This window comes from Phascolarctos cinereus, unplaced genomic scaffold, assembly GCF_003287225.1.
Source record: "Phascolarctos cinereus isolate Bilbo 61053 unplaced genomic scaffold, phaCin_HiC Scaffold_2;HRSCAF=192, whole genome shotgun sequence".
Taxonomy (NCBI): domain Eukaryota; kingdom Metazoa; phylum Chordata; class Mammalia; order Diprotodontia; family Phascolarctidae; genus Phascolarctos; species Phascolarctos cinereus.
Genome location: NW_027555625.1, coordinates 61,218,248 through 61,243,933, shown reverse-complemented (window position 1 = coordinate 61,243,933; position 25,686 = coordinate 61,218,248). Strand labels below are relative to the sequence as shown.

Sequence of the window (25,686 nt, the reverse complement as noted above, 5' to 3'; positions counted from 1 at the left end):
CAGGGAAATGCTGAGCACATACATATTACGCAAGATTCAAAGTCTGTTCGTGCTAATAACAGAGAAATAAGCTTCATGGATTATTCTACCAGATAGCCCTCTCTGCTAGGCAAACCTCTTCCTTAGGTCGCCTGGAGCTACTGACAAGGGCTATTACTGTAACCACTGGTATTTGGAGTTTTCATAAAGTTTTTATTCATCTTGGATCCAAACACAAAGGCTAAAGTGACTTCTAACTTCATGTTGCTAAGTCACCTGGACTCCTGTTTTGAACTGCTCCATGTGTAACTGAAACCAGGGGACTGGGAAGGCTCATAGGTGTAGGTGTCAACTTCCTTCTGCTGGGCTGCCTGCATCTCACCCCTCTTCGTTGTCAGGTAAATAAACCGGCACCTAACTGCACTAAGGCTCCAAGTGCCACAGAGTGGTTTTTAGGGCCAGCACAGGATCCCTGGGTCTGAAGCTGGGAAGAACTTGAGAGAACTAATCCAACCTCCTTATTTTATAGAAGAGAAAGCTAAGATCCAGAGAGGTTATGACTTCCCCAATGTCACGTGGCTAGTAAGAAGCAGGCCTAAGATTCTAAAGGCTGCTCCTCTTGACAACAGATTTTTGTGTTCTGTCCATTACCACACACAGCCTCAATATTCAACACAAGTGTTGAAAGTCAAAATTATACTCTATCCCCAAGCTCTCAGGCCCGGCAAGTTCTCTAATGACCATGTGCTCCTCCCAGTACTCCTCAGGAAAAGAGAACGATCCGCACGCTGACTGGCTGGTATGGCGTCACAGGTCACCCACATAGGAAGCTACCACTGCTTTCCCTGATCAGTCTCATTAGCTTCTTGTCTCTATAAGGAATTGGAGAGCCGGACCTGAGGACTCCATCAATCTCAGGCAGTTTGTGTTCTAAGGTCCCTTCCAGTTCTGCAATACTGCCTTCATGAATGGGCTCTGAAGAAAGGCATATAACACAATATCCTCATGGGGACAGTAGGTTTTCAGATTATTCTTTTCTTGAGGTACTAACATGTTAATGCCTTGTCTGAGGTCACAAAACCAGCAGCAGAACACAGGCCTCCATCATTTCATTTCTCCATTAATCAGTTCCCGTTACTGTTTCTCAAGCAGTCCATGCAGCCTTGAAATGTCTTCTCCAAAAAGACACTAATTCATATGCTAGAATTAAATTTTCTATCTGTCATTCATGCATGAATCCCCTAACTAGACAGTAAAACCTCTAGAAGGGCAGAAACTATGTTTTATGTCCCCTCTACAAACAGCAAGAACCATATACCTAAGTAAGGTACTACAGAATTTTAGGTTAATCTGGCCCAGCTCTCTAGGATCTTACAAAGGCTACAGTGAGAAAAAAAGTTAAGGAAATAAGAACACCCAATAAAAGCATGGGCATAGTGAGACACCACTGGATTTGGGGTTAGAGGATCAGCTTAAATTCAACAGGTACATGGATAAGTAAATACTGTACACAGTAATTTGAGGAAAAAACAGGTAAGATCCCACAGCCTGCTTTGAAAGTGAAGATGTTTGGGAGGAAACGTGCACTGGACAGGGAGTGCAAGACTTCTTAAGTCCTAAAACTGCCATTTACTGTCTGTATTGACTTAGGCAAGATCCACTATCCAAACTTCAGTTTAAAGAAGCCTGGGGCAGCTGAGTGGCACATTGGATAGAGTTCCAGGCCTGGAGTCAGAAAGACTCGTCCTCTTAATTTAAATCTGGCCTCAGATACTTGCTAGCTACATGACCCTGGGCAAGTCACTTACCCCTATTTGCCTTAGTTTCCCCATCTGTAAGGAAATGACAAACACTCCAGTATCTTCGCCAAGAAAACCCCCAAAAGGAATCACAAAGAGTCAGACACACGGAAACAACTGAACAACAACAAAAGAAGCTTCACTTACCTGTAAGATTCAGTTTTTCTTATTTGTAAAATGGGATGGGGATTTTTGTAAGATGGGAGGGACAATTTCTGAACTCACCTTCACCTAACTCCTGGGTACAGCCCAAACCAGATAAAAGTATAATTGGGAAATGTTTCACAAAATAAACAAAAATACCATACAGCCTAGATAATGTTAATCTGTGGTTTTCTAAGTCACTGTGCTTGGGCAGGGATCCATTTCTATTTGAGTTGGACACCACTAGACTACACAATCCCTAAGGTTCATTTAGTTCTAAAAACTATGATCCAATGATAGTCAAGGATAAATAGTGCTGGGTGGGAGGAGGAAGAGGACTAGCTCTAAGAGAGTTCCACTCTTAGCTGGCTCCCTTGATGGTCTACTGAGGGAGCTATCAGCTTGCCTGTCCTTAGGATGCCTAAAACAGTCAAGAGGAGAACCTAGAGATTCATCTGGCACTGGTTGGGGGGATATGCCAAGATCAAGCAAAACTGTCATGAACCAAGAGGCCCTGATAGAACAAGGGGCAAAAATGAGACCCAATATTGGTTATGAAGTAATAAGACAAAACACATGCTGCTGAAGAGCCAGGAAGTTCTGGGTACAACATCAAAAAGCTGGAAGTACTCCCAACACACAACAAACATTTCTATACAGAGATTGCTCACATATCTCCAAGACAGACAAGTAGGTTGCTTCAAGAAACTAACAAGCTAAATTTATTATATTCCTTTTTTCAATGCACACTCTATGTAATAGAGTCACAATTTTATATACATTTTGCTTTTTTTCTACTTCTGTAGACATGGAAATATTTATGTTTCATCATGTTCATCAATTATAGAACAGCAAAAAAAACTTTTTTTAAATTAAACCAAGACTTTCGTCTAAGAATTGAAGTCACCGTGAAGACAGCAGGTCAGCTGGCCATCAAGATCAATACAAACCCTACACTGAGAAGCCAAGAAAATGAGTAAATGGTTTTGCGCTCTTTGATCTATGTTACAGAAAACCTGAAATTACAGTAACAAAAAGTTTCATGTTTACACTACTCGAACTAAAGTAAAACCATGAGCTCTTCACCTCCAATTTAATCTCAGAATTTCAGGGGCTACAATTCCTAGATTTCCTTAAGAAGGGAATGATTAAAGAAAATTCACTCTCCAAGTTTGAGGTATGCCAATGTAATGGAATGTTAGTGAACCACCACAAAGGATGAACAGGAAGAATTCAGAGGAGCACAGGGAGGTGTGAATAAATTGATGCAGAGTGAAATAAAAAGAAAACAATATGCACAACAACCGTAACAGTGTAAACGGGGGGGGGGGGGGAACCTGTGTAATTATCATGATCAAGCACAGACCCAGAGAAGAGCTGAAAAAATGTACCTCCCTCCCCTTGTCACCAAGACAAGAGCTAGGGTATGGAACATTGCACATGCTTTCAGATAGGATGCAAGTGTGGATTAATTTTGCTGAACTGTTTTGCTTTCTCTTTTTTAATCTTTCTTACAACAAAGATGGGGGAAGGAAGGACACATTTGGAAATGAAGGTGATGTGAAAACCAGAGATAATAATAAAAATAATTTTTTTAAAATCACCCAGGAATGATGCCATCAAATCTTCAGAAACTGACTGACTGCTTTCTTCTTCCCCATCAATGCTTTCAAGTTTAAATTCAAGCTATGGCAAAACAGGTAAACATAAAAAAGAAAAGTTGGGGAGAAAAAAGTTCTTGAATCAGAATAAACAGAGGCTTCTCTGGCTGTTGGTTAAAAATAAATACATTGGCAGTTCAAAAGCCTACACTGTATTCTTTGGAAGGATGCTAGGGATTGTTTAAGCAGTTTTCTCACTTCTAACAAATCTATTCCTCAAATGCTACCAGACAAGGGATGTGTGTGTGTGTGTGTGTGTGTGTGTGTGTGTGTGTGTGTCTGTCTGTGGCAGCCAGGAGCACACCAGAATGACTCAGGCTGAACCTGCTCCTGGACAGACCACAAACTCACCACTTTGCCTAGTCACCACAGCCTCCAGCTGCTGGGGGCTAGAGACACACTGTATAAGGAGACAGAGCTCAAGCTCCACCAAGTTTCTATCTTGGGACTTTCATTCTTGGCAGAGAAACTTTTCTCAAGAGTCTAGTATTCCACAAATGTGTCACAACTTCTTCAGAACTCAAGGAAAGAATCCCTCACGCCATAGCCCTGGTGAAGGTACTGGAAACAATCATGATTCACTTCTTTCTTTAGTTTGGTCACAAGACAAAAAATGACCTGCCCAGACAAGTTCAGTAGCAAATGAAGAATGAGAATGAAGAAAGACCCTTGGTTTCAGTGAAGTCATGAATGTGCTTAAAACTCCTCCTAGTAAGCCCTTTCCACAGTAAACTTTCCCCAGTAAAAGCTGAAAAGCAACCCCGAAGTGAAACTGATTGTGGAGACCTTGGCTAGCAGTGATGGCGAAGGCCTGAGCTGGGGAGAGGGGCACCATGCACTCCTCCTGTGTTTGTGCCCCTGGCTAGAGAGACAGGTTTACCCCGGACTTGGCAGGTACAAGAGTCTCTAAGTAGGGTCTCTTCATGAATGAACATCATCCTTCAGTGAAAACAGAACCTAGAAGGAGTGAGCACTTCAAACTAATCCAAGAAATGCTTCCCAGAAGATGACAAAGAAGGCCACAACAAGGAGCACACAGATGCCAGGCCCTGGCACCATGGAAAGGCCAAGTGGGGCCCCAGAAAGCCAACTGCCTTCGGAACACGTAGATTCCACAGACAAAGCACATACTGTGTCCTCTGCCACATCTGCCCACAAGGGCCCAACAGACACAGCATGCTATGACAAACAGCCTGTGCAGGCTGGGATAGCAAACACGCTCATCTTAAAAGCTAAATGGAAACTGTCAGTTCACAGATGAGAAATCAGCCCAAAGAAGGAAAATAACTTGCTGAAACTCATGTGGATAATAAAAAGCAGAAAAGGGATCTGAACCCACATCTTCTGACTCCATGCCCAATGATCCTTCAACTAAAGCACATAAGCACAGATGAGGATGGTGATGATGATGATAACTGACATTTTATGGAGCTTTAAGGTCTGCAAAGAGCTTTACATACATTATTATCTCATCTGCTCCTTTCCACAACACTGTCAGGTAGAGGCAATTTTATCCCCATTTTACAGATGAAGAAACAGAGGCCCTAAGAGGTTAAATTACCTGCCCAGCATCCAAGTGTCATATTGTGCTTGTCAGTGGCTATTCTAGCACATATCACAATCTCCTGTACCAACAAGGGGCTGGATGAATCAGTGACAGGGTAACTTGCAAAAACAGGCAGAAAACATAGGGAAAAGGCAAATCAATCCCCCCACCACCACCAGAGAGCTACTGAAGGGACACACTTGCTATCTGCAAAAGCACCTCAGTCAATACAGTGGCACCAGACAGTAAGCACTCAATGAATACTAGTGATGATCAAATGGATAAAAACATGGCTCTATTTCACATGGGATTATTCAATTGGGACCAGGCAGCTGGTGTGATCGGCCCCATACGAAAGCAAACAAGATAGCTGAGTTCTGATCTGCTGTCTGAACCAAACCCATTGCACATGAATAAAATCTTTAAACCAAGAATAGTGCAATTGTACACAAACAAAACACACGAGGCCTAGAAGGAGTTATGTTAGAACTTGTTCCTTCTGATGATTTTCCTTATAAATGACTGACTAGTTGTTCCACAGGCAAGAGAAGTCTGATTCCAGGATGTAAAAGAGAACTTCATCCATGGCATATCTCACATTACCGTGCTGCTGTCCCATGAGAAGGATCTATACTTTCACAACTTCAAGAATGAGAGGCATAATGTAACAAGAACCCAAAAGAGCAGGTTTCCAATAACTCAAACCGTGGTCTGGGCCACTTTAAGTTTTGCTACTCCGGCTCACCACCACCGTCAGTAACAATATCAGAAGGAAGCACCTTTTCTCTAGAGCCCCGTTTGCTCAACTGATAAATGAGGTTTGACTAGATACCCCCTTCTCAGTGGGTACTCACCCCCTAATCCAAACACCCTCTGACTCTATCAGACACCAAAAGCGCTAGCCACTCCTCCCACCCAAGAAGCAGAAGGCAACAAGAGATTAGAGAGAAACCTGGAAAGTCTCTGGGACCAAAAATACAAAACACTTCAGGAGAAGCAGCCCCTTGGCTTTGAACTGTGAAACAAGTCAATAATTTGGGCCAGGAAATTTTGCTCATAACCCTACCAGGTAGAGTCAAGTTGTTTCATCTATTTCCCTACTACAACACCCCACCCCCACCCCAGGAATGAATGACTTCATGCTGCAAAGGTTCACCACTAAGGGATGACCAAACAGAGCCCAGAGGTGACTCTAGGGGTAAAACATGCTTCAGAAAAAAGGGGATAGGGACACTCATGGCTACCCTTAATCATAATTAACAAGGAACACACCATTCCACTGTCCTCCCAGCACCAAAATCCCACAATAGGAACTCCCATTACAATGAATACTGTAACAAAGTCATAATCTAAAAATATATTCCCAAATGCTAGCAAAAACCTACAGGAAGCAAGGTTTTTTTTGGTCTGATTGCAACAAATTTTATACAACAGATACTCTCTAGTGTATACAGGTGCCTCCTCTAGTCACTGTACAGAACTCTAGTTCTTCTCTTCTCTAGAACTGCGTTTGTACTGTCCAAAAGAGAAGAGAGCTGAATTTCAATCCCATCAAGATGCGAATTCATTACCTTTTCACTTCAAAAATTTTCCTAATACAAAAAAAGACTTAACCACTCAAAACCTTTAGTAGCTCCCAATTGCCTTTCGAAAATAGTTAAAATTCCTTCATCTGGGATGGACAAAGTGCCTCCATTCTACCTTGCCACCTTTGTTTTATTTCTGCCCCTCACACACTGGGTTCCTAGAGCTCCAGGATGCCATCTCCAGCATCTGCTCATTGGCACAAGCCATTCCTCCTCATTTCTACCCATCAAAACCCTTCTCTTTATGTAAAGGCTCAGCTCAGGTTCCACTTCCTCCACGAAGAATTCTTTTCCTCTTGAAATTTTCCTAGAACATCCTGTCCAGGTCTCTTTTGATTCTATCACACTTTACCTTTATTATACTTATCGCATACAAATTATATTCCCCTATTAGACCATAACTTCATTGAGGGCAGTAATTGTGCTTTTTTCATGTTCAATGCTATATATAGTACCTTGCACAGTGAAGGCATTTAATAAATGTTGGCTGAATTAAATTTAACTCTTCTCACTCCTCCCACCTCAAATACCTAAACAAAACAATTCTCCAGTCACTCACCCCAATACCACAAAAACCATGCAAGAGGTGGGAATAACAAAAAAGGAAAGGTGGAGAGAGTAGGATGAGAAAGGATAGTGGATGAGAAAAGGGAGAAGGTAGGAAGAGAAGGAAAATGAAATGGAGAATGAGAAATGAAAAGAGGAGGACAGATATATGTACATATGTATGCACACATGTGCATGCTCACAGCATCACTACCACCAGCTAATTCACCAGAGAGTCTCTGTAGGGCACCAGCTCTTAAGCATGTCAGGTTCTACAGAGCAAGGATGGAATTTTTAGCCATAGATCCATGATAACTAAATTCCATTATATCAAAACAACATAGGGGCAGCTAGGTGGCGCAGTGGATAGAGCACCAGCCCTGAAGTCAGGAGGACCTGAGTTCAAATCCAGCCTCAGACACATATCACTTACTAGCTGTGTGACTCTGGGCGAGTCACTTAACCCCATTGCCTAGCAAAAAAAAAAAAAAAAACCCACAGACAGCCCCCTTAAGCTATTACAATGGGATTTTACCTGTACTTTATAAACAGAGTTTCAGAAAAGGCTGGGAGGTAGTAATTCTTCCCATTTGGACACAGTGTTACCCAGGTTTACATTTTCTTATTTTCTTATGCCTCCCCCAACGACTATTCCTTACCCTCTTCAAGGTATCCACACTCCGATCTCAGGGCCCTGGATTCCTCCCGAATGGCTTCAGGATGGTGGTGGTGCAATGTTCCTGGCACATGGAGACTCTGCAAAGGAGCCGAACCTGCCTTAAGCTGGGGCTGTGACCTCTTGCCTTTTCCAGGACATGCCTGAACATCTATCTACTCTATAACTGTCAAGACCTCTCTCATTAATCTGTAACACACAGCACTGCTTTGGGAAGAGGGTCATTTCAAAGAACTGGAAAGGCCACTGGAGAGTAAAAACAGAGGCAGCAACCTCAGACTCATGTGATAAGCTCTGGCAAACCCTCCTGTGGCAAGACTGAGGCCCAGGGAAGCCTCCAAGTAAAGAAAATACAGCCACAGCTCCCTGGAATTCTGCACCCTGGAGGAAAGCACCTGGTTTGTGTTGTGAGGATTAGAAAGGCCACAGCAAGGCTGAGCTCAATGTTTGCACCACCACCACCACTCAGCAGTACCTATGACCTAAGGGAGAAGGGGCATGATAAGCAGGATCTGGGGTCCCCACACTGGACCAAAGTAATACCAGAAGAGAGGCTGAACATCATTCTGAACCTTACCAGCCTCCCTTCCTCTAAGCTCCCAAAACAGACCATCAATTCATCTATGAAGCAGAAAGGGTAGTTTCAGGATGCCCCAAATTCCACTACAGCCAATGTGCCCCAAAACAACCTCCCTAAATGCCCTGAAAACTCCCTCCTGAGAGTCCAGAGGTCAGGCCAAAGGGCAGTCAGTGAGAGTGCTACAGATCCTATGGCTGGCCTAGGGGAGGGGTGACTTATTCAGGGGTGGTTAAGACTCAACCCTTCCACTGGTTTGCAGGTTAACAACAACCCCATAAACTGTACTGAAAAGCAAAGCCAGTACAGTAAGAATCAGGAAGAAACTGAAATCATCATGGCAACTACACTAAGTTGAAGATGCTAGAGATCTACATAGAAAGGTCTTTAAGCACCATTATATAACGTCTAACTAGGTTTGTGTTTTATGAAGTCTGAATTCACCAAGCTGATCTCTAGGTACAGTTAGAAATTTTGAATTCACTTTCTTCTGGCACGTGTGAGATTCTTGGTCATGTGAAGCTAGACAACATCGTGACCTAGCCCTAGGATGTTCAGACAAAAGGATGCCTGAGAACTAAGGCAATTTACAATATCTTTACCTGGAGGGGGCCTCCCTTACTTACTATTCTCTAGCTATACCTCAACTACCAGATACTCAAAGGCTAGGGCGGGATACTTTATGTTAACTAAGGAACTAGAGCCTTACTACATTGGGCCTCAGGGCAGAACTAGAGAGGCCTGGCTAAAGCAAGTCGCAGATCAGACTCCCTCTCATTCCTCAAAAACTTCACACAATCCAAAGTTAACTGCCTTCCTGCTTACACAGCCCCTCTGACAATGCTCTGCTGCCTGGGTAAAATTAAGTCACTGTTCTCCAGGCAGAGTGCACAGAGTCAGCATCAGCAGAGAAGGCCAAACCCCATTCAGAGGTCCTATACCAGGAACTGAGACACTGAAACAACAATGAGAGGAGAGATGAGTTCATGAGCCCAAGGGTGGGGGAAGGAAGGAGGAGGTCCTCAGAGAGGGCTCATGCTTAGGTATGGCCACACATGATGCATCAGAAGGCCACAGCCTGGATGAGGTTACGATCTATTTTGAGAGTAATATTATAGTATCTGTTTGCCAGCCCCACCCTCAGTGTGTCATCACCGAGGACTATGGACTCCAGCAGGGCTGCATGCTGCCATCCCCAGGATGCAGCTCATCTCAGAGGAAACTCCATTTTGGTGCCTCTGGGGCTTTCTAACAAGATGAACCTCAACTCAGTTAAAAGTACTCTGCCATCTTTCTCCTGACACCACTCAAAAGAAGTCTGATGTTTTCTTGTCAGATGGCCTTTTTCCCAAAAACACAGTCTGTTCCGCTTGGACTCCACTAAATATCATCTCATGGTAATGAGGCCAAAGGTAGCAAAGGCCACCACCATCAGAATGCCCTAAATTGTACACTAAGCTCAGGTTTCCAATTAAGGCCTTTGCATTTACCACAGAATGTATGGCTGTACTTCCTAACAGATCACTGATGATTACTTAGTCACATGACCAAAGATCCAGTTCTTAATCCAGATTCCCATTGCCACCAAGAGGCACCGGGAAACAAATCTGAGCACTATGGCATTTACCACACTCCTCTGTGACCCCAACACTGAAATTCAGAAATACTTTTTTGAACATTATATTTATAAGCATGCTGTTCAAAGTGACAATTCTCAAATTTGCAAATTAGAAGTTACCACCAAAAAAAAGAGTTACAAGTTAAGACCAATGCCCAGCTCTAATACAGCACTGACAGAAAAACTACATCCCCTAAACATATGCATTTTTCATCTAAATCCTCTAGAGCTCAAGAGTTTACCAGGGCAGCTAGGCTGTGCAGTGGATAGAGCACCAGCCCTGAAGTCAGGAGGACCCGAGCTCAAATCCGACCTCAGACCAAAACACTGTGTGACCCTGGGCAAGTCATTTAACCCCAAATGCCTAAAAATTAAAAAAAAAATATGCAAACCAGAGCATGAAAATACTTTGGTACATCAAAAAAACAAAGCAACAACAACCCAGGCAAGCCCCTCCTCACCCAATTCCTGACAAGGAAAACTGTAGGAGGGATGACTGTGATACCTGCTGAGTTAAAGTGGTTTTGACAGTTCTAGGCATCTCTACATATGGTTTGGGGGAAGGGATGAGCCAATGACTGGACTAGGAGAGGACTAGCAGGCTAGAAGGGATGCTTATGATGAATACCCACACAAGACTGTGTGATCTAGCCTAGGAGTCATGGAACCCCAATAGTGAGGTACTGGGTGACCTGAGGTCAATCACTTAATCTCCCTAAGACTTAGTTTCCTCATTTGTAGAATGTGAATAATGCCACTAGCCCCATCTATTTCACTGAGGTGGTCCTAAGATCAAATGAGATAATGAATGGACAAGCACCATACAAAATGAGGATTCACAGGTGTGTCCCAAGTCAAAACAGAACGGTGAATATGACTGCCCAGAGTATTCCTGCTTAGTGACAGCCTCAGTCCTGAATTGTGGCCAGACTGGCCCACCTGTTCCATGTGCCAGGGGAAGGGGGGGAAGGGCCTGCCAGGTGCCAGGCCTCATACCAGCTCTCCTTCAGAGCACATCTACCTGGGTTGTTTATGAGGCCCTGGCCACTGGGGAGCTGTCAGCTGAGTCTCAATCTAGGCTTGGCTCATCTGGGTCCTTTGTGTCAAAGTCACACTCCTCAGGTTGTCCAAGAGCCAAATTCACCACCACTGTCACCACCACCAGCACTACACATACATACACACATATATACATACATACATACATAAACACACACACACACACACAAACACACACAGAGCTGAGATCTGAAGCTGAAAGAGGATGCCTGACTCTCTTTAGACTCTCTGAAATAAGATGATCCCACACAGCAAATTCATGTTCAAATCGCCACAGCTCTGCTAAACCTTTATTTTGTGTAATAATAGCTCCCATTTCTATGGTCTTTTAAAGTTAACAAAGGGCTTTCTTCACAGCCACCCTGTGTGGTGGCCATTACAAGTATCATCATCACCACTTTACAGATGAGGAAACTGAGGCTCAAAAAGATGAGGTCACTTGCACAAGGTCACACAGTAACTAAGTGCTGGGCCTGGGATTTGAACCCGTCTCCTGACCCAGACCTCTTTCCACAAAAAGATGCCAGCTCCTACGTAATCTGAGACACAGCCTGACTTTCCAGCTGGGCTCACAAAGCCTACTGAGGACAAAGGCAGGCCAGCCTATGGCCCTGCTGATCAGGTCACCCTCCAGTAAAGCACTTAGCAGAGCTCTCTCTGCATGCTGGCCCAGGAAGAATGTCCCTAAGAGAGCTGAAGCATGGCAGAAGTTACCCCAGAGCTCAGATCATTAGCAAGGGATGGCCTATTTCCCACCACAGACTTAAGGCTGACTGGGGAAGGATTGCCAATACATTTGCTTTCATGTTCTTTCACAACTAAACACCTGCTCTGTCTCCAGCCATTAGAGAAAGACAGTTGGTGCAGATGGGGTTGGGAGCAGGGAAGAAATAAAGAAAATAACTTTCTCCCCTATAATGACTTTGATAGTTCCTGTGTATTTAGTTTTGGATTACCCTGAATTCGTGGGCCTCACTCCAACTTACTTGAATTAGGCCCCTCTAAAGCTAGTCAGACAGGGATTCAAGTCACTCCACTTAAAAATACCTTGAGGTGCAAGGCCAACACTCATCCTCATTGTTTCCCTAGAGACAAGTCAAAGATGCAGTGTCACGGTTGGAAGGCACCTCAGAAGTCATCCAGAGAGAACAGAAAGCCCCTCCATGACATCTCTAACAACTGGGGAGCTCACCACCTCCTCATCAGCTCATTCCATTTTGAAACAGGTCTAACTGTTGGGGAGTTTTCAGTTAAACTGAACCAAAAATGTGTCCCTCCACCATTGCCACCCACTGCTTCAAGATCCACCCTCTGGCACCAAAGAAAATGAATCTAATCTCCCTCCCTCTCCACATATGACATCTCTCCAAGCACTTAAAGACAGTTACTTTGTCCTTCCTCAGTCTCTTGTCTTCTCTTACTGCCTTTGTGAATGCTACAAAATATATTTTCTCCCTCCCCTTGAAATCTGCAACAGATTATAAGCTATAAGAAACAGCCTTCAATGTGGAAAGAGCCCTAATGGCAGGGGGAAAGAGGACGGAGGAGTGACTTCGCTTATTTCCAACGTGACAGTCGGGAAAACCCAATCCATGAATGTGAGACAGTTTTGTAAACTTCTCATCCAAAAGAATGAGCAGCAGACAATCCCCTTATGGTTCCATCCCTCTTACATCATGCCTAGCAAAGACCTCTCTCTCAGCTGGGTTTGCTGGATGAGACAATAGTGCTAAACGGAAAACCCACAATCAAGTAGGCCAAGGTCAGTTCACAAGGGCCTCCTCTTCCAGTCGTACATTATTACCTTACCACCTGTTGGCTCCTTAGCTAGGGCCCACAAACATCAACTGGGTGACCTCCAACCCTGATGGACAAGGAAAGCTCATCTTTGAGACACAGTGAGAGGTGACTTACCCATCTCTACCTTTACTGACAATCTTCACTTCAAAATAATAAATGCCACAGGCAGCAGGTATGGGGTGAGTTGCACGAACTGATGCAGCATCTTTGTGATTTTTGCCATGACCTGAAAGAAAGGGGTAGGGAAACTTTAGGAAAAGGAACTGCTAACAGCAGCCTCCCTCCTTACTATTCGGTGATTTATTGCAGTGGAGCCCAAACAAGGACACACCACAAGTAATTCTCACACAGCGAAAGGAGGAATTCGATGACAATTCAATCAGTTGAAAGTATGGCCCTGCATGTAACTATGTAAATGACCTACAGAATATGCTATGGCTGCAGGTTTTACTTTGTCTCACCTCTTCCAGGACTTGGAGAGACAGAAACAACACTGACCGAGAAACTCTGGCAACAATACAGCTGAAAACTAGGTAACAATGTTCCCTAGTATGTGACTTCTAAAGATAAGGAGATGGTGTTTGTCAGGCCTCTCAGGAAATTATGGCAGCCACCTTTGGGGCACCTGGGAAGTGGGGGTGGGAGAGAATCGATGTCCTCTTCTATTTACTTAAACATTTCCACTTAAATACAGAAATGAGGGGCTTCCTGAGCAAGTCTAGCAGGAAGCTGTGCCAACAGGCCTCTGGCTTATAGTGGGGGAGGTCACCACCAATAGGTTAACATCAGGAAAACTAGAAAACGGCAAATGGTTTGGTAGAGTCTGAACTACAGAAAGCTAAGAGCCTTGTGTTGCAGGGCACCTGGAGGGCCCAGTGCATTATGTAAGGTGCGGGCAGAAGATAGAGGACACCTGCTGTGCCTCCTGGAGATTTCAGTAAGCCCTCTGGACAACCTTCCCCAGGGAAACAGGTGGGGGGTGGGGGGACCCCAAACTGAATGAGGCTGAATTCTGAGAACACAGACAAAAGAAGGATGGAAAGAGCATTAAGCGTGGAGGTAAAAGGCTTAGGTTTTAGCTCAAATCAGTCGGACTCCTTGGGCCTCAGTTTCCCTTCCCCCTCCCCCCAAAAAAGGAAAGGGTTAAGAGTAGATGATCTCTAACCCTAACCCCAAACCCCTATGGCCTAGGTCTATTTGTGATGAAATAAGGGGACAAAGCTATAAGGCAGGACACACTTTTTTACACACACACACACACACACACACACACACACACACACACACACACACACACACACACACACACACACACACACACACACACACACGCCTTCTCGGATCATGCAAAGGCCTGAAAAGGAAGGAATGAGGATGGAGATGAAGGACAGGAACTGGGGGGGGTGGGCGCGGAGAGGGACTGTACTCCCTCCCCCCACCCCCCATCCCCACCCCCAACTCCCCTCCCCAAATATCAGCCGGAGGCTCGGACAGCAGGGAGGAGATTCCGCTGCGAGGTGCGGTGGCAAAACTCCCGGATTGGGCAATCACGAGGCCCGGGTTCGAATCCTAGCTCTAGCACCTGGGAGCCGTGTGACCTTGGGCCAGTCTCTTTCCCTCTCTGAGCCTCAGTTTCCTCACCTGTGAAATGGGGGATGGTGGAGGGGGCGGTGCGCTAGGCGGTCTCTAAGCTCTCTCTAGATCCCACGAGCCCTGTCCAAGGAGGGCCCGGCCCCGCTGCCCCCTGCGGCCCCCTCGTCCCCCACGGCCCCGACCCCGGCACCTTTGTAGTGGACGCGGAGATTGCTCTGGGAGAGGCCGATGTAGTTGTACTTGTCCTTGGGGCTCCAGGAGCGGGGCAGCGGCGTCTCGTGCTGGTTGACAGCCGGGTAGAGGCGCTGCAGGCGCCGCGTCAGCTCCTGCTCCCCGGGAGAGGGGAGCCCGCCAGCGCCGCTGCCGCCCCCGCCGCAAGACTCGCCAGCTGGGGGGCTCCCCGCTCCCGGATCCGCCGCCGCTGCCGCCATCTTGGAGGGAGCCGCTATTGTGTCACAGAGAGGCGGGGGGAGACAAGCACCAGATCCGCCGCGCCCAGCCAATAAGCTGCGAGCCCAGGGAGGCCGCAGGGAAACTGAGTTCCACTTCCGCGTCCACACGCGTGTCTTCCCGTCGGAATGACTACATATCCCACAGTGCCGGCGGCCTCAGGGGCGGCCCAAGTTCGCTCGGTAGGTCGGACGCGCACGGCTTGCTGGGAGTGGTAGTCCGTATCTCCTCAGTTGGAACCCTGTCAAGCGGAGATTTTCGGAGGGCAAAAACTACAATTCCCTAGAGGAAAGCGGCCTTGGCCTCTCAGCCTTCGCCACACCCCCGAAGCCACAGTCATGCTGTTGCCTTGGAGCGTGTTAACTTGTTTGTCTCTAATTACTATTTGTCACCTGTGTGAGTGTCCTAGGGAAGTCTCCTCCAAGCGGACGTGACTTTCTCCAGGCGATTACATGTGTCTCTACTTCCAAGACCTCCGATACAAGGGGCCAGAGCTGCTCCTAGTCGGGGGCAGGGAGCCTGACCTAGCTGCGTGCGGCGCCACTCAGGCAGTATCGCGGCCACCCCTGTCCTCGGGGGGTCTTCTCCAGGCACCGTTTCCACGGCGACAGACTGTAAACAAATACCGGCTGAGGCTCCTGGAGTGAGCCGCTGTGGGTTGCGGGCGAACGGTTGATAACCTAGGAGAGGGACTGGCCCCGGGACTATGGCCCTCCCTCGACCGACAAGCGATATTACTTTCTCCCAAGCAACAGTAAGGTATGGCTTGGGCAGAAGCTTGATCCCCCTTCTTGCTTTCTCCTTCCGGGAGAGCTCCAGACTGGTCTGGGTGAACCCAAGAGAAAGCTGGGCTCAGCTGCAGGCGGGCAAAGCTCGTACCCTGCCTTGGAGAGACTGGCACTCGCTGTGAGAGTGCCCAAGTTTATTAGGATAATAATTGCAAATGATAATAACTAGCGTTTACATAGCGCTTGAGGTTTCCAAAGTGCTTTGTACATGGTAGATGATTTGGTCCTCACAACCCTGTGAGGGAGGTGCTAGTATTTATTTCCGTTTTGTAGATGAGGAAACTGAGGCATACTCTGATTCAATAAATGATTCGGTAAACCCAGAACAACTATGAAATCCTGGGTTCGGTTTTTAAATCCCTTTATAACCTGGCCTTTTCTTACCTTTAAAGTCTAGCTGCACCTTACCTCCCTCTTCTCCATCCTCCGACTCTGCTGTCCATTGACACTGGACTTTTTGCTCTTTGTCTCCCTACTCTCGGCGTTTTCACTGGATGTCCCCTATGTATGGGGCTCTATCCCTCCTCATCTCCATCTCCTGGCTTCCTTCAAGTTTCAAAAGTTCCACCTTCTGCAAGAAGCTTGTCGGGGCTTCCTTATTTCTAGTGCCTTCCCTCTGAGACTATCTCCAGTCTATCTAGTGTATATTTTCTTTGTACAAAGTTGTTGGCATGTTGTCTGCCCCATTAGACTGTGAGCTTCTTAATAATAGCTAGCATTTATCCACCTCCAGAAAGAGAACCGATGAACTCTTAAGTGCAGATTGAAGCATTTTATTTTATTTATTTTTCATTTTCCTTACTTTCCTTGCTTTTTTTTTTGCAACATGGCTAACATGGAAATTGGTTTTGAATGACTTCACATGTATAATTGATATATTGCTTGCCTTCTCAGTGGGTAGGGGAAGGGCTGGAGGGAGGGAGAGAATTTGGAATTCAAAATTTATAAAAATAAATGTTAAAAATAAATAAAGCAAAGAAATGGACATTAAAAATAAAAAATAATAATGGCTAGCATTTCTGTAACACCTGCCATGTGCCAGGTACTACTATAATCCCCCTTTTACAGTTGAGGAAACTCAGATTAAATAATTTGTGCAAGGTCACACAGTATGTGAGGACAGATTTGAACTCAGGTCTTCCTTACTCTTCAGACCCATCTCTCTATCCACTGGGCCACCTAGCTGCCTCCTTGCAGGGACTGGCATTGCCTTTCTTTCTACCCCGGTGCTTAGCATAGTGTCAGACACAGAGTAGGCACTTTAAAAATGCTTGTTGACTTGACTTGAAGCTGAGCGAGGTTAAGGGACTTGCCCAGAATTGCACAGAAAGTGGCTGAGGCCAAGATTTGAACTTTGGTTTTCCTTACTCCAAGTACACACTCTATCCATTACTGACACCTAGCGACCACTCTGTTAGTTTGGAGTCATGAAATAATTCCTATTTCCATGGTGTCTTAAGGTTTACAAAGGGCTTCCTCTCAACAGTCCTGTAAAGTATTTATAATCCCTACCAGTATTATCCCTCCTCATATTTCAAGATGACAAAACTGGGACTTTGGTAACTGAAATGATTTACCCTGGGACACAGAGGGACTGGTAAAGTGTCAGAGGCAGATTCAGATCCAAGGTTGCCTGACTCCAGCTCCAATTCTTTTGTTTGTTTATTTGTTTTTTGGTTTTAGGCAATTGGGGTTAAGTGACTCGCCCAGGGTCTCACAGCTAGTAAGTGTCAAGTTTTTGGTCAGAGGCTGGATTTGGACTCAGGTCCTCCTAACTTCAGGGCCAACACTCTATCCACTGCACCACCTAGCTGCCCCTCCAGCTCCAATTCTTTCTTTCTATTCTACTATTCTGTGTCTCTCATAAGATTTAGAGCTAGAAGAGACCTTGGAGATTTAGTCCAACCCCTTGTTTTACAGAGGAGAAAAATGAGGCCCACAGTAGGGAAGTTACACAAGTGATGAGCCAAGGATAGACCTCTCAGCTTAAAAACAGATAAGGACATTGGGACCTGGAGAAAAGAAGGATTTGCTCCAGATCACACAGGTTACATGAGGTAGAGGGATTCACCAATGATAAAAAACCTCATGCTTCTATAGCACTTAGGATAACACAGTTTAAAACTGGAGGGGTCCTTAGGCCTCAAAACAGTCAACACTCTCCATTTTACAAAGGAATAAATTAAGGCCCAGGATGGTCAACAGTCTTGTCCATAGTCACACAGCTGGGCAGTTAAGAGAGCAAGGTTTTCTGACTCTAAATCTCTCGTCCTTTGCACTGCTTCTCACATCCTATCACACTTCCCCCTCAGTGCCAATCTCAGCTCCCTCACCACTCATCTGTATGTCCTTAGGCAGGTCACTTCCTTTCTCTGGGTTTCAGCTTCCTCATCTGTAAAATTAAGAGGCTGGACTAGATGATCTCCAAGGGCCTTCCCAGTTCTAAAATTCAATGATGCCTTTCTGGAAGTTCATGAACTGCACAAGATCAGTGAAACTGATACTGCTCCCAGCCCCTAGGGCCCCAAGAGGTAAAGGACGATAAGGATACAAAAACAGTTAGGATGTCCTGTGAACGAATACCTACGTTCATTGAATTAAGTAAGACAGAAGGGATTTGCAGTCAGCCTACATTCAAATGCCAGCCACTGTTCCTCATTTGCAAAATAAAACCTATGAAGTTATCTTTCATATCAGCTATTGGCAAAGGGGGAGTTGTATTTTTGTAGCTGTTGAATGAAGAGGTCTTGGAAGGTAAAAGTTGATGATGAAGATGAGTACCTGAATCAGGGCTTCTTCACATAGGATTTTTCCCATTGTTTTCACAGGCCCTATAAATGATGAAAGGCTTTGGGCATGATAAGTTCCTAATACATGGTTGTTGAGTTAATAAATACTCATCCCACTCTCCTGTGCCAAGACTTAAGAAAACTTGATATTAAATGTGACAAGCTGTGTGACCTTGGGCAAATCACTTACCCTCTGTTTGCCTCCATTGTCCTTAACTGTAAAATGGGGATACTAATAGCAGTTAGATCCCAAGGTTGTTGTGAGAATCAAATGAGATATTTGTAAAGTGTCTTTCACATAGTAGACACTATAGCAATGTTCCTTCATAGGGGCAGCTAGGTGGTGCAGTGGATAGAGCACTGGCCCTGGAGTCAGGAGAACCTGAGTTCAAATTCTGGCCTCTGACCCTTGACACTTACTAGCTGTGTGACCCTGGGCAAGTCACTTAACTCAGATTGCCTATCCCAAAAAATTTTTTACAATGTTCTTTTATTAAGGAGCTCACCGTCTAATTGGAAAAATATTATGCCAACAACTTTGTACAAAGAAGAGAAATACTAGATCAGTTGAAGAGAATCGAGTATGTCCTGTGTTCAGATATTGCCTCTGATACTACTACTTTGAACTTGGGCAAGTTGAAAAATAAGAGCCTAGAATGAGTTTATTTCTAAGGTCTTATCTCGAAGTGTAACCTCTGTTACCCAAGATCCTTGGGATTTCTTATTGGGGAAAAAAACCTGGCCATAGGTATTTGTACTGGTACCAGCTGAATTCCCCTGTATTTTGGCTGAAACTTCAAATCCATCTAGAAGGGTGTGAAATGCTGAGAAGCAGTCTCATGACCCATTCTCATGGTACCCCCCTTTCGATGATATTCTGAGTGCTGTAAGAAGTTACCAGCTGTTAATAGGAAGGGAACAGTTGTACCCTCTACCCTAAGGCAAGTCAAGTCCAGAATGGGACCCCACTCTCTTTAAACCATTTTGAAATGGAACCGAAGAGAACCCCTTTCCACTGGGGCTGGTGGAGAGATGGAGGGATGTAGGAACAAAATGGAATTGCTTCAACACAATCTGGCTCCAATGGAGACAACCCTAAGACCTTGGCCAGCAGACACTAACTACCCACCCCTGGGGCTGGAACCCTGTTGGCATTTGGTAGGCCACTGAATATGGGAGAACAGCACCACCTAGAGGACATCTGCTCTTATTGGTTCCCTGAAAGCTTGGCCCCTGTCCCATCTGCCCCTTAGAGAGAACTCATGAACTCAGCCTCAGAGGGATGACTGTCAAGAGAAGCACTGAGTCATTTGGCTCCACACAGTTTTTTTAAAATTATCATTTATTTATCTTTAACATTTTTCCTTTGTAAATTTTGGGTTCCAAATTCTCTCCCTCCCTCCCACCTCTTCCCCTCCTACTGACAAGGCAAACGAAATGATATAAATTAATTATACATGTAAAATGATGCAAAACGTATTTCTGTATTAGCCATATCACCAAAAAAAGGCAAAAATAAGAAAATAAGAAAATTATACTTCAGTTTGCACGTGGAGTTCATCAGTTTCTCTCTGGAGACAGCATTTTTTCATCATAAGTCATTTCGAATTGTCGTGGATCACTGTATCAATCAGAGCAGTCAAGTTTTTCTGATCATCATTACAATGCTGCTATTACTGTGCGCAATGATCTCCCACTTCTTCTCACTTCACTTTGCATCAATTCACATAGGTCTTTAAGACCCCTGGTTTTTCTGAAACCGCCCCCTTCGTCATTTCTTATAGCACAGTAAGTTACTCCATCATAATCATAAATCACAACCTGTTCGACCGTTCCGAAATTGATGAATATCCCCTCAATTTACAATCCGATTGTTTGCCACCAGAAAAAAAGAGCTGCTATAAATATTTTTGTACAACTGGGTTCTTTTCTCTTTTTTAAAAATCTCTTTGGGAAGGGGCAGCTAGGTGGTGCAGTGAATAGAGTACCGGCCCTGAAGTCAGGAGGACCTGAGTTCAAATCTGGCCTCAGATCAAACATTTGACACTTACTAGTTGTGTGACCCTGGGAAAGTCACTTAACCTCTCTTGCCAAGGGGGAAAAAAATCTCTTTGGGATATAGACCTAGTGGTATTGCTGGGTCACAAGATGTGCAGTTTTATAGTCCTTCAAACTTACTTCTGAATTGTTTTCCAGAATGGTTGGGGCAGTTCACAACTGCACCAACAGTGCATTACTGTCCCTGTTTTTCCATATCTCTCTTCAGCATTTATCATTTTCCTTTTCTGTAATAATAGCCAATTTGATAGGTGTAAGGTGGTACCTCAGAGTTGCTTTAATTTGCATTTCTCTAGTCAATAGATTTAAAGCATTTTTTATTACTATAAGCAGCTTTGATTTCTTCTTCTGAAAGCTGCCTGTTCATATCAATTGGAAAATGGCTCCTTTTTTATATATAAATTTGTTTCAGTTCCATATATATTTGAGAAATGAGGCCTTTATCAGATCAACTTGCTGTAAAAAAAAATTCTATTATTCCATTGTTTATGGTACCTTTTAGTAAAACATATTTTCCCTGATTTTCTTTTTTAATTAGGTCTATTTTTGCTTTTGCTGAAATCATGATGCTACCCCTGCCTTTTTTTTTTTCCTTCAGCTGAAGCATAATAGATTCTGCTCTAGCCTTTTGTATTAACTCTCTGTGTCTTTCTATTTTAGGTGTGCCTCTTGTAAACAGTATATTGTTAGTTGCTTTTTTCTAATCCATTCTGCTATCTGCTTTCATTTTATGGGTGAGATCATCGCATTCATATTCCATTATGATTATTAACTATGTATTTCCCTCCATCCTATTTTCTTCTGTCTGTTGTTCTCTTTCTTTTTTTTATCTTGTCCCTCCTCAAAAGTCTGTTTTGCTTCAGACCACTGCCTCTCTAAATCTGCCCTCCCTTTTATCATCTCTTCCCCTGACCCACATCTCTAGTCCCCTTCCCCTCTTATTTCCTTATTGGGTAAGATAGATTTCTATACCCAACTGAATGGTTATATATATTATTCACTCTTTGAACCATTCTGATGAGAGTTAGGTTCGAGCATTGTCTGCCACCATTTCCCCCTACACTATAAAAGCCCTATTTTCTCTTCCACTATAAAAGTTCTTCCTTGCAAGCCTCTTTTAGGTGAGAAACTTTTCCCCATTCTACCTCTCTCACCTTCTCCCAGTGCAGCTCTCCTTTTCATCCCTTCATTTTTTTTAATCATCCCAACATAACTGACTCACACTTATGCCCTGTCTATGTAGGTTCCTTCTAAGTGCCCTAATGACAAAGTTCTTAGGAGTTACATGTATCATCTTCCCATATAGGAATATACACAGTTTAACTTCATTGAGTCCCTTATGATTACCCTTTCCTGTTTACCTTTTTATGCTTCTCTTGAGTCTTGTGTTTGAATGTCAGATTTTCTATTCAGCTCTGGTCTTTTCATCAAGAATGCATAAAGATCTTCTATTTCATTAAATAGCCATTTTTTCCTTTGAAGGATTATACTCAGTTTTACTGGGTAGGTGATTCTTGGTGATGATTCTAACTCCTTTGCCTTCCAGAATATCCTATTTCAAGCCGTCTTATCCTTTAACTTGGAAGCCACTAAGTCTTATGTGATCCTGACTGCGGCTTTATGATATGTGAATTTTTTTTTTTTGGCTGCTTGCAATATTTTCTCCTTGACCTGGGAGCTCTGGAATTCCTAGGATCTTTTTCTTGAGGATCTTTTTCAGGATGTAATTGGTGGAGTTTTTTTTTTTTCAATTTCTGCTTTACTCTCTGAATCTAAGATGTCATGGCAGTTTTCCTGTATAATTTCTTTTTTTGTTTTTTTTGGGGGGGAGGGGTTTGGTGAGGCAGTTGGGGTTAAGTGACTTGCCCAGAGTCACACAGGTAGTGAGTGTTAGGTGTCTGAAGCTGGATTTGAACTCAGATCCTCCTGACTCCAAGGCCAGAGCTCTATTCGCTGTGCCACCTAGCTGCTCCCTCCTGTATAATTTCTTGAAATATGATGTCTAGGCTCTTTTTTTAATCATGGATTTCAGGCAGTCCAATAATTCTTAAATTGTCTTTCCTCAGTCTGTTTTCCAGGTCAGTTATTTTTCTGATAGTTCACATTTTCTTCTATTTTTTTCATTCTTTTGATTTTGTTTTATTTCTTGATGTCTCATAGAGTCATTAGCTTCCAATTTTAATTTTTAAGAAATTATTTTCTTCAGTGAATTTTTGTACCTCCTTTTCCATTTGGTCTATTCTGCTTTTTTAGTAGTTCCTTTGTCTAATGAATTTGTGTGCCTCTTTTACCAAGCTGTTCATTCCCTTTTCATAATTTTCTTACATCACTCTCATTTCCTTTCCCCATTTTTCCTCTATCACTTTTTTTAATTAACTCCCTCTACCACTCTTATCTCTTTCTTTTACTCTTCCAGGAATTCTTGCTGACACTGGGGCCAAGTAGCATTTTTATTTGAGGCTTTGCTTGTAGCTGTTTTCATGTTGTTTTTTCCAGAGTGTATGTCTTGGTCTTCTCTGCCACTGTAGTAGATTTTGATGGTCAAGTTCTTTTGTTTGCTCATTTTTCCAGCTTATTTCTTGGCTTTGAAATTTATGTTAAAGTTGAGCTCTGATCACCTGGATATAGGGAGGCCCTGTGTGCCAAGCTTTAGGCTTTTTTGAACTACTGTTTTCAGAGCTAGTTCTGGGGATCTGCAGGTTTTTAGTGCTTCCAAGGTGATGTGATCTGGGGAAAGGAGTGGTCACTGCTGTCCTGGTCTGTGTTCTGGTCTTTACCCAGGAAGGGCCTCTGCTTTCCTCCAGCCACAGTGCTAATGCTCCTCTTGGCCCTGGAACTATGACCAGAAACCTTGCTCTCCTGCAGCCACAAGTGGTAGAGCTCCCCTCTGCCTTAGAACTGCAGCCAGGAACCCTACTCACTTGTGACTGTCCTGGAACTGCAGCCCAAAACTGCATATGCACAATATGCCAATCAGCTGCCTGTCAGCACTGGCTGCACCCAGTGCCAGCAAAGGGCATCCTATAATCTCTGTCTGACTAGTTGCTGCATCTGGGCTGAGGGCTCCCAAAGCAGCTGCTGCTGCCTCTACAGCCTTCACAGCTGCCTCCAAGGGCGGCTGCTTGGTGCTCCCACCAAACTCTGGGTCAGCTCCCACTCCAGTGTCAGAAATCTCTCTTTGAGACCTCCTAGGTTGTCTTAGGCTTGAAAAAATGACTCACCCTGACCTTGCTGGCTGTGCTGCCCCAAAATCTGATTTGAGAAATTATTTTAGGGGGGCAGCTAGGTGGCACAGCGAATAGAGCTCTGGCCTTGGAGTCAGAAGGACCTGAGTTCAAATCCAGCCTCAGACACTTAACACTTACTAGCTGTGTGACCCTGGGCAAGTCACTTAACCCCAATTGCCTCACCAAAGAGCAAAAAAAAAAAATTATTTTAAAGTTGTTTCAAGGGAAATGTTGGAAGAGTTCAGCTGGGTTGCTGCCTATATTCCTCCATCTTGGCTTCCTGTCCCATTAGCAGTCCACACACTGGGTTCTTCATCAGGTTAGGCTTCAGGCTGTCTGCACATCTCTGGCCTCTCTCATTGCTCTCTCTGAGCCATATTTTCCAAAATTGCTTTTGCCATCCTCCCCTATGTCTGCTTTTTTGTTGAAGTACCTTATGCCCCTTTTGTAACAAAGTCATCAAATGTTAAAAGTATATGTAATTGTACAACACACCTATCAGACTGGCCAACGTGACAAATCAGGAAAATGATAAATGTTGTAGAAGAGGTGGGAAAATTGGAACACTAATGCATTGTTGGTGGACTTGTGAACTGATACAACCATTTTGGAGAACAATTTGGAACTATGCCCAACAGGCTATAAGACTGTGCATACCCTTTGACCCAACAATAGCACTTCTAGGTCTATATCCCAAAGAGATCATACAAATGGGAAAAGGACCCACATGTACAAAAATATTTATAGCAGCTCTTTTTGTGGTGGCAAAGAATTGGAAATTGAGGGAATGCCCATCAATTGGGGAGTGGCTGAACAAGCTGTGGTGTATGAATGTAATGGAAATACTATTGTGCTATAAGAAATGATGGGCAGGAGGACTTCAGAAAAACCTGGAAAGACCTGTATGGTCTGATGCTGAGTGAAGTGAGCAGAACCAGGAGAACGTTGTACACAGTAACAGCCATGTTGTGCGATGACTAATATTGATAGACTTAGCCCTTCTCAGCAATGCAAGGATCTAAGACATCTCCAAAGGTCTCATGATGGAAAATGCTATCCACATCCAAAGAAAGAACTATGGAGTTTGAATGCAGATGGAAGCATACTATTTGCTATTTTTTTTCCTTCTGTTTTGCTTTGTTTTCTCTTTCTTGTGGTTCCTCCTATTGGTTCTAATTCTTCCTTACAACATGACTAATAAGTTTAATAGGAATGCATATGTATAGCCTGTATCAGATTGTGTGCTGTCTTGGGGAGAGAGGGAGAGAAAAATTTAAAACTCAAAAACTTATATAAGTTATTGTTGACAAATCAAAATAAATTAATAATAAAAAAAAGAAATTTGTAAAAAGTATATGTAGATTGACCATGGGGCCTGAAGTGAGGATGACCTGAGTTCAGATCTAGCATGGGCTAATGACTTAACCTCTTTCTGCCTCAGTTTTCTCAGTGGTAAAAACAGGGATAATAATAGCATCTACCTCCTAAGGCTGTTGTGAGGATCAAATGAGATAATATTTGTAAAGTGCCTGGCACACAGTAGGCGCTCTAGAAATGCTATTATTATTAGAGCACTAAGAGGTTAAATAAGTTGTCCAGGCCCACTCAGCTCAGGCTTGAATCCAGATCTTGCAGTCTCTGAGGCCCACTCTCTATCCTCTAAGCCAAGCCGCCACTCCACTTCTCGGTGTTGTGTTTTGTAAAGGTTGATCACGAGTACTGCCATATGAGCTAATCAGAGGTCCCATGAAATGGTGTTTTGGGTTGGCCCTGGCTGTGTGACTAAACCA

At 44.1% G+C, this 25,686-nt stretch overlaps 2 protein-coding genes across 6 annotated transcripts in view; one reads left to right on the top strand and one right to left on the bottom strand.

Moving 5' to 3' along the window:
* The window catches only part of RANBP10 (RAN binding protein 10), a 135,634-nt gene extending 120,588 nt beyond the window's left edge, over positions 1–15,046 (bottom strand). For 2 of the 5 annotated variants that reach the window (XR_002325093.2, XM_020989320.2), the window contains exons 1-2: positions 14,775–15,044; positions 13,106–13,217 (exon numbers count right to left, since the gene is read on the bottom strand). Coding sequence is in view for 3 of the 5 variants with exons in the window: in XM_020989320.2 (XP_020844979.1) it covers positions 13,106–13,217; positions 14,775–15,015 (353 nt within the window). In the remaining 2 variants the exon portion in view is untranslated. Of the gene's footprint in view, positions 1–13,105; positions 13,218–14,774 lie in introns of those variants that run through there. The other 3 variants (XR_002325092.2, XM_020989323.2, XM_020989322.2) reach the window with 3 other exon arrangements.
* Positions 15,047–15,204: 158 nt separating this feature from the next.
* TSNAXIP1 (translin associated factor X interacting protein 1) overlaps positions 15,205–25,686 on the top strand; it is a 28,402-nt gene continuing 17,920 nt past the window's right edge. Inside the window, exon 1 of the mRNA XM_020989317.2 lies at positions 15,205–15,793. Coding sequence (XP_020844976.1) covers positions 15,741–15,793 — 53 coding nt within the window. The 5' untranslated portion in view covers positions 15,205–15,740. The remainder of the gene's footprint in view (positions 15,794–25,686) is intronic.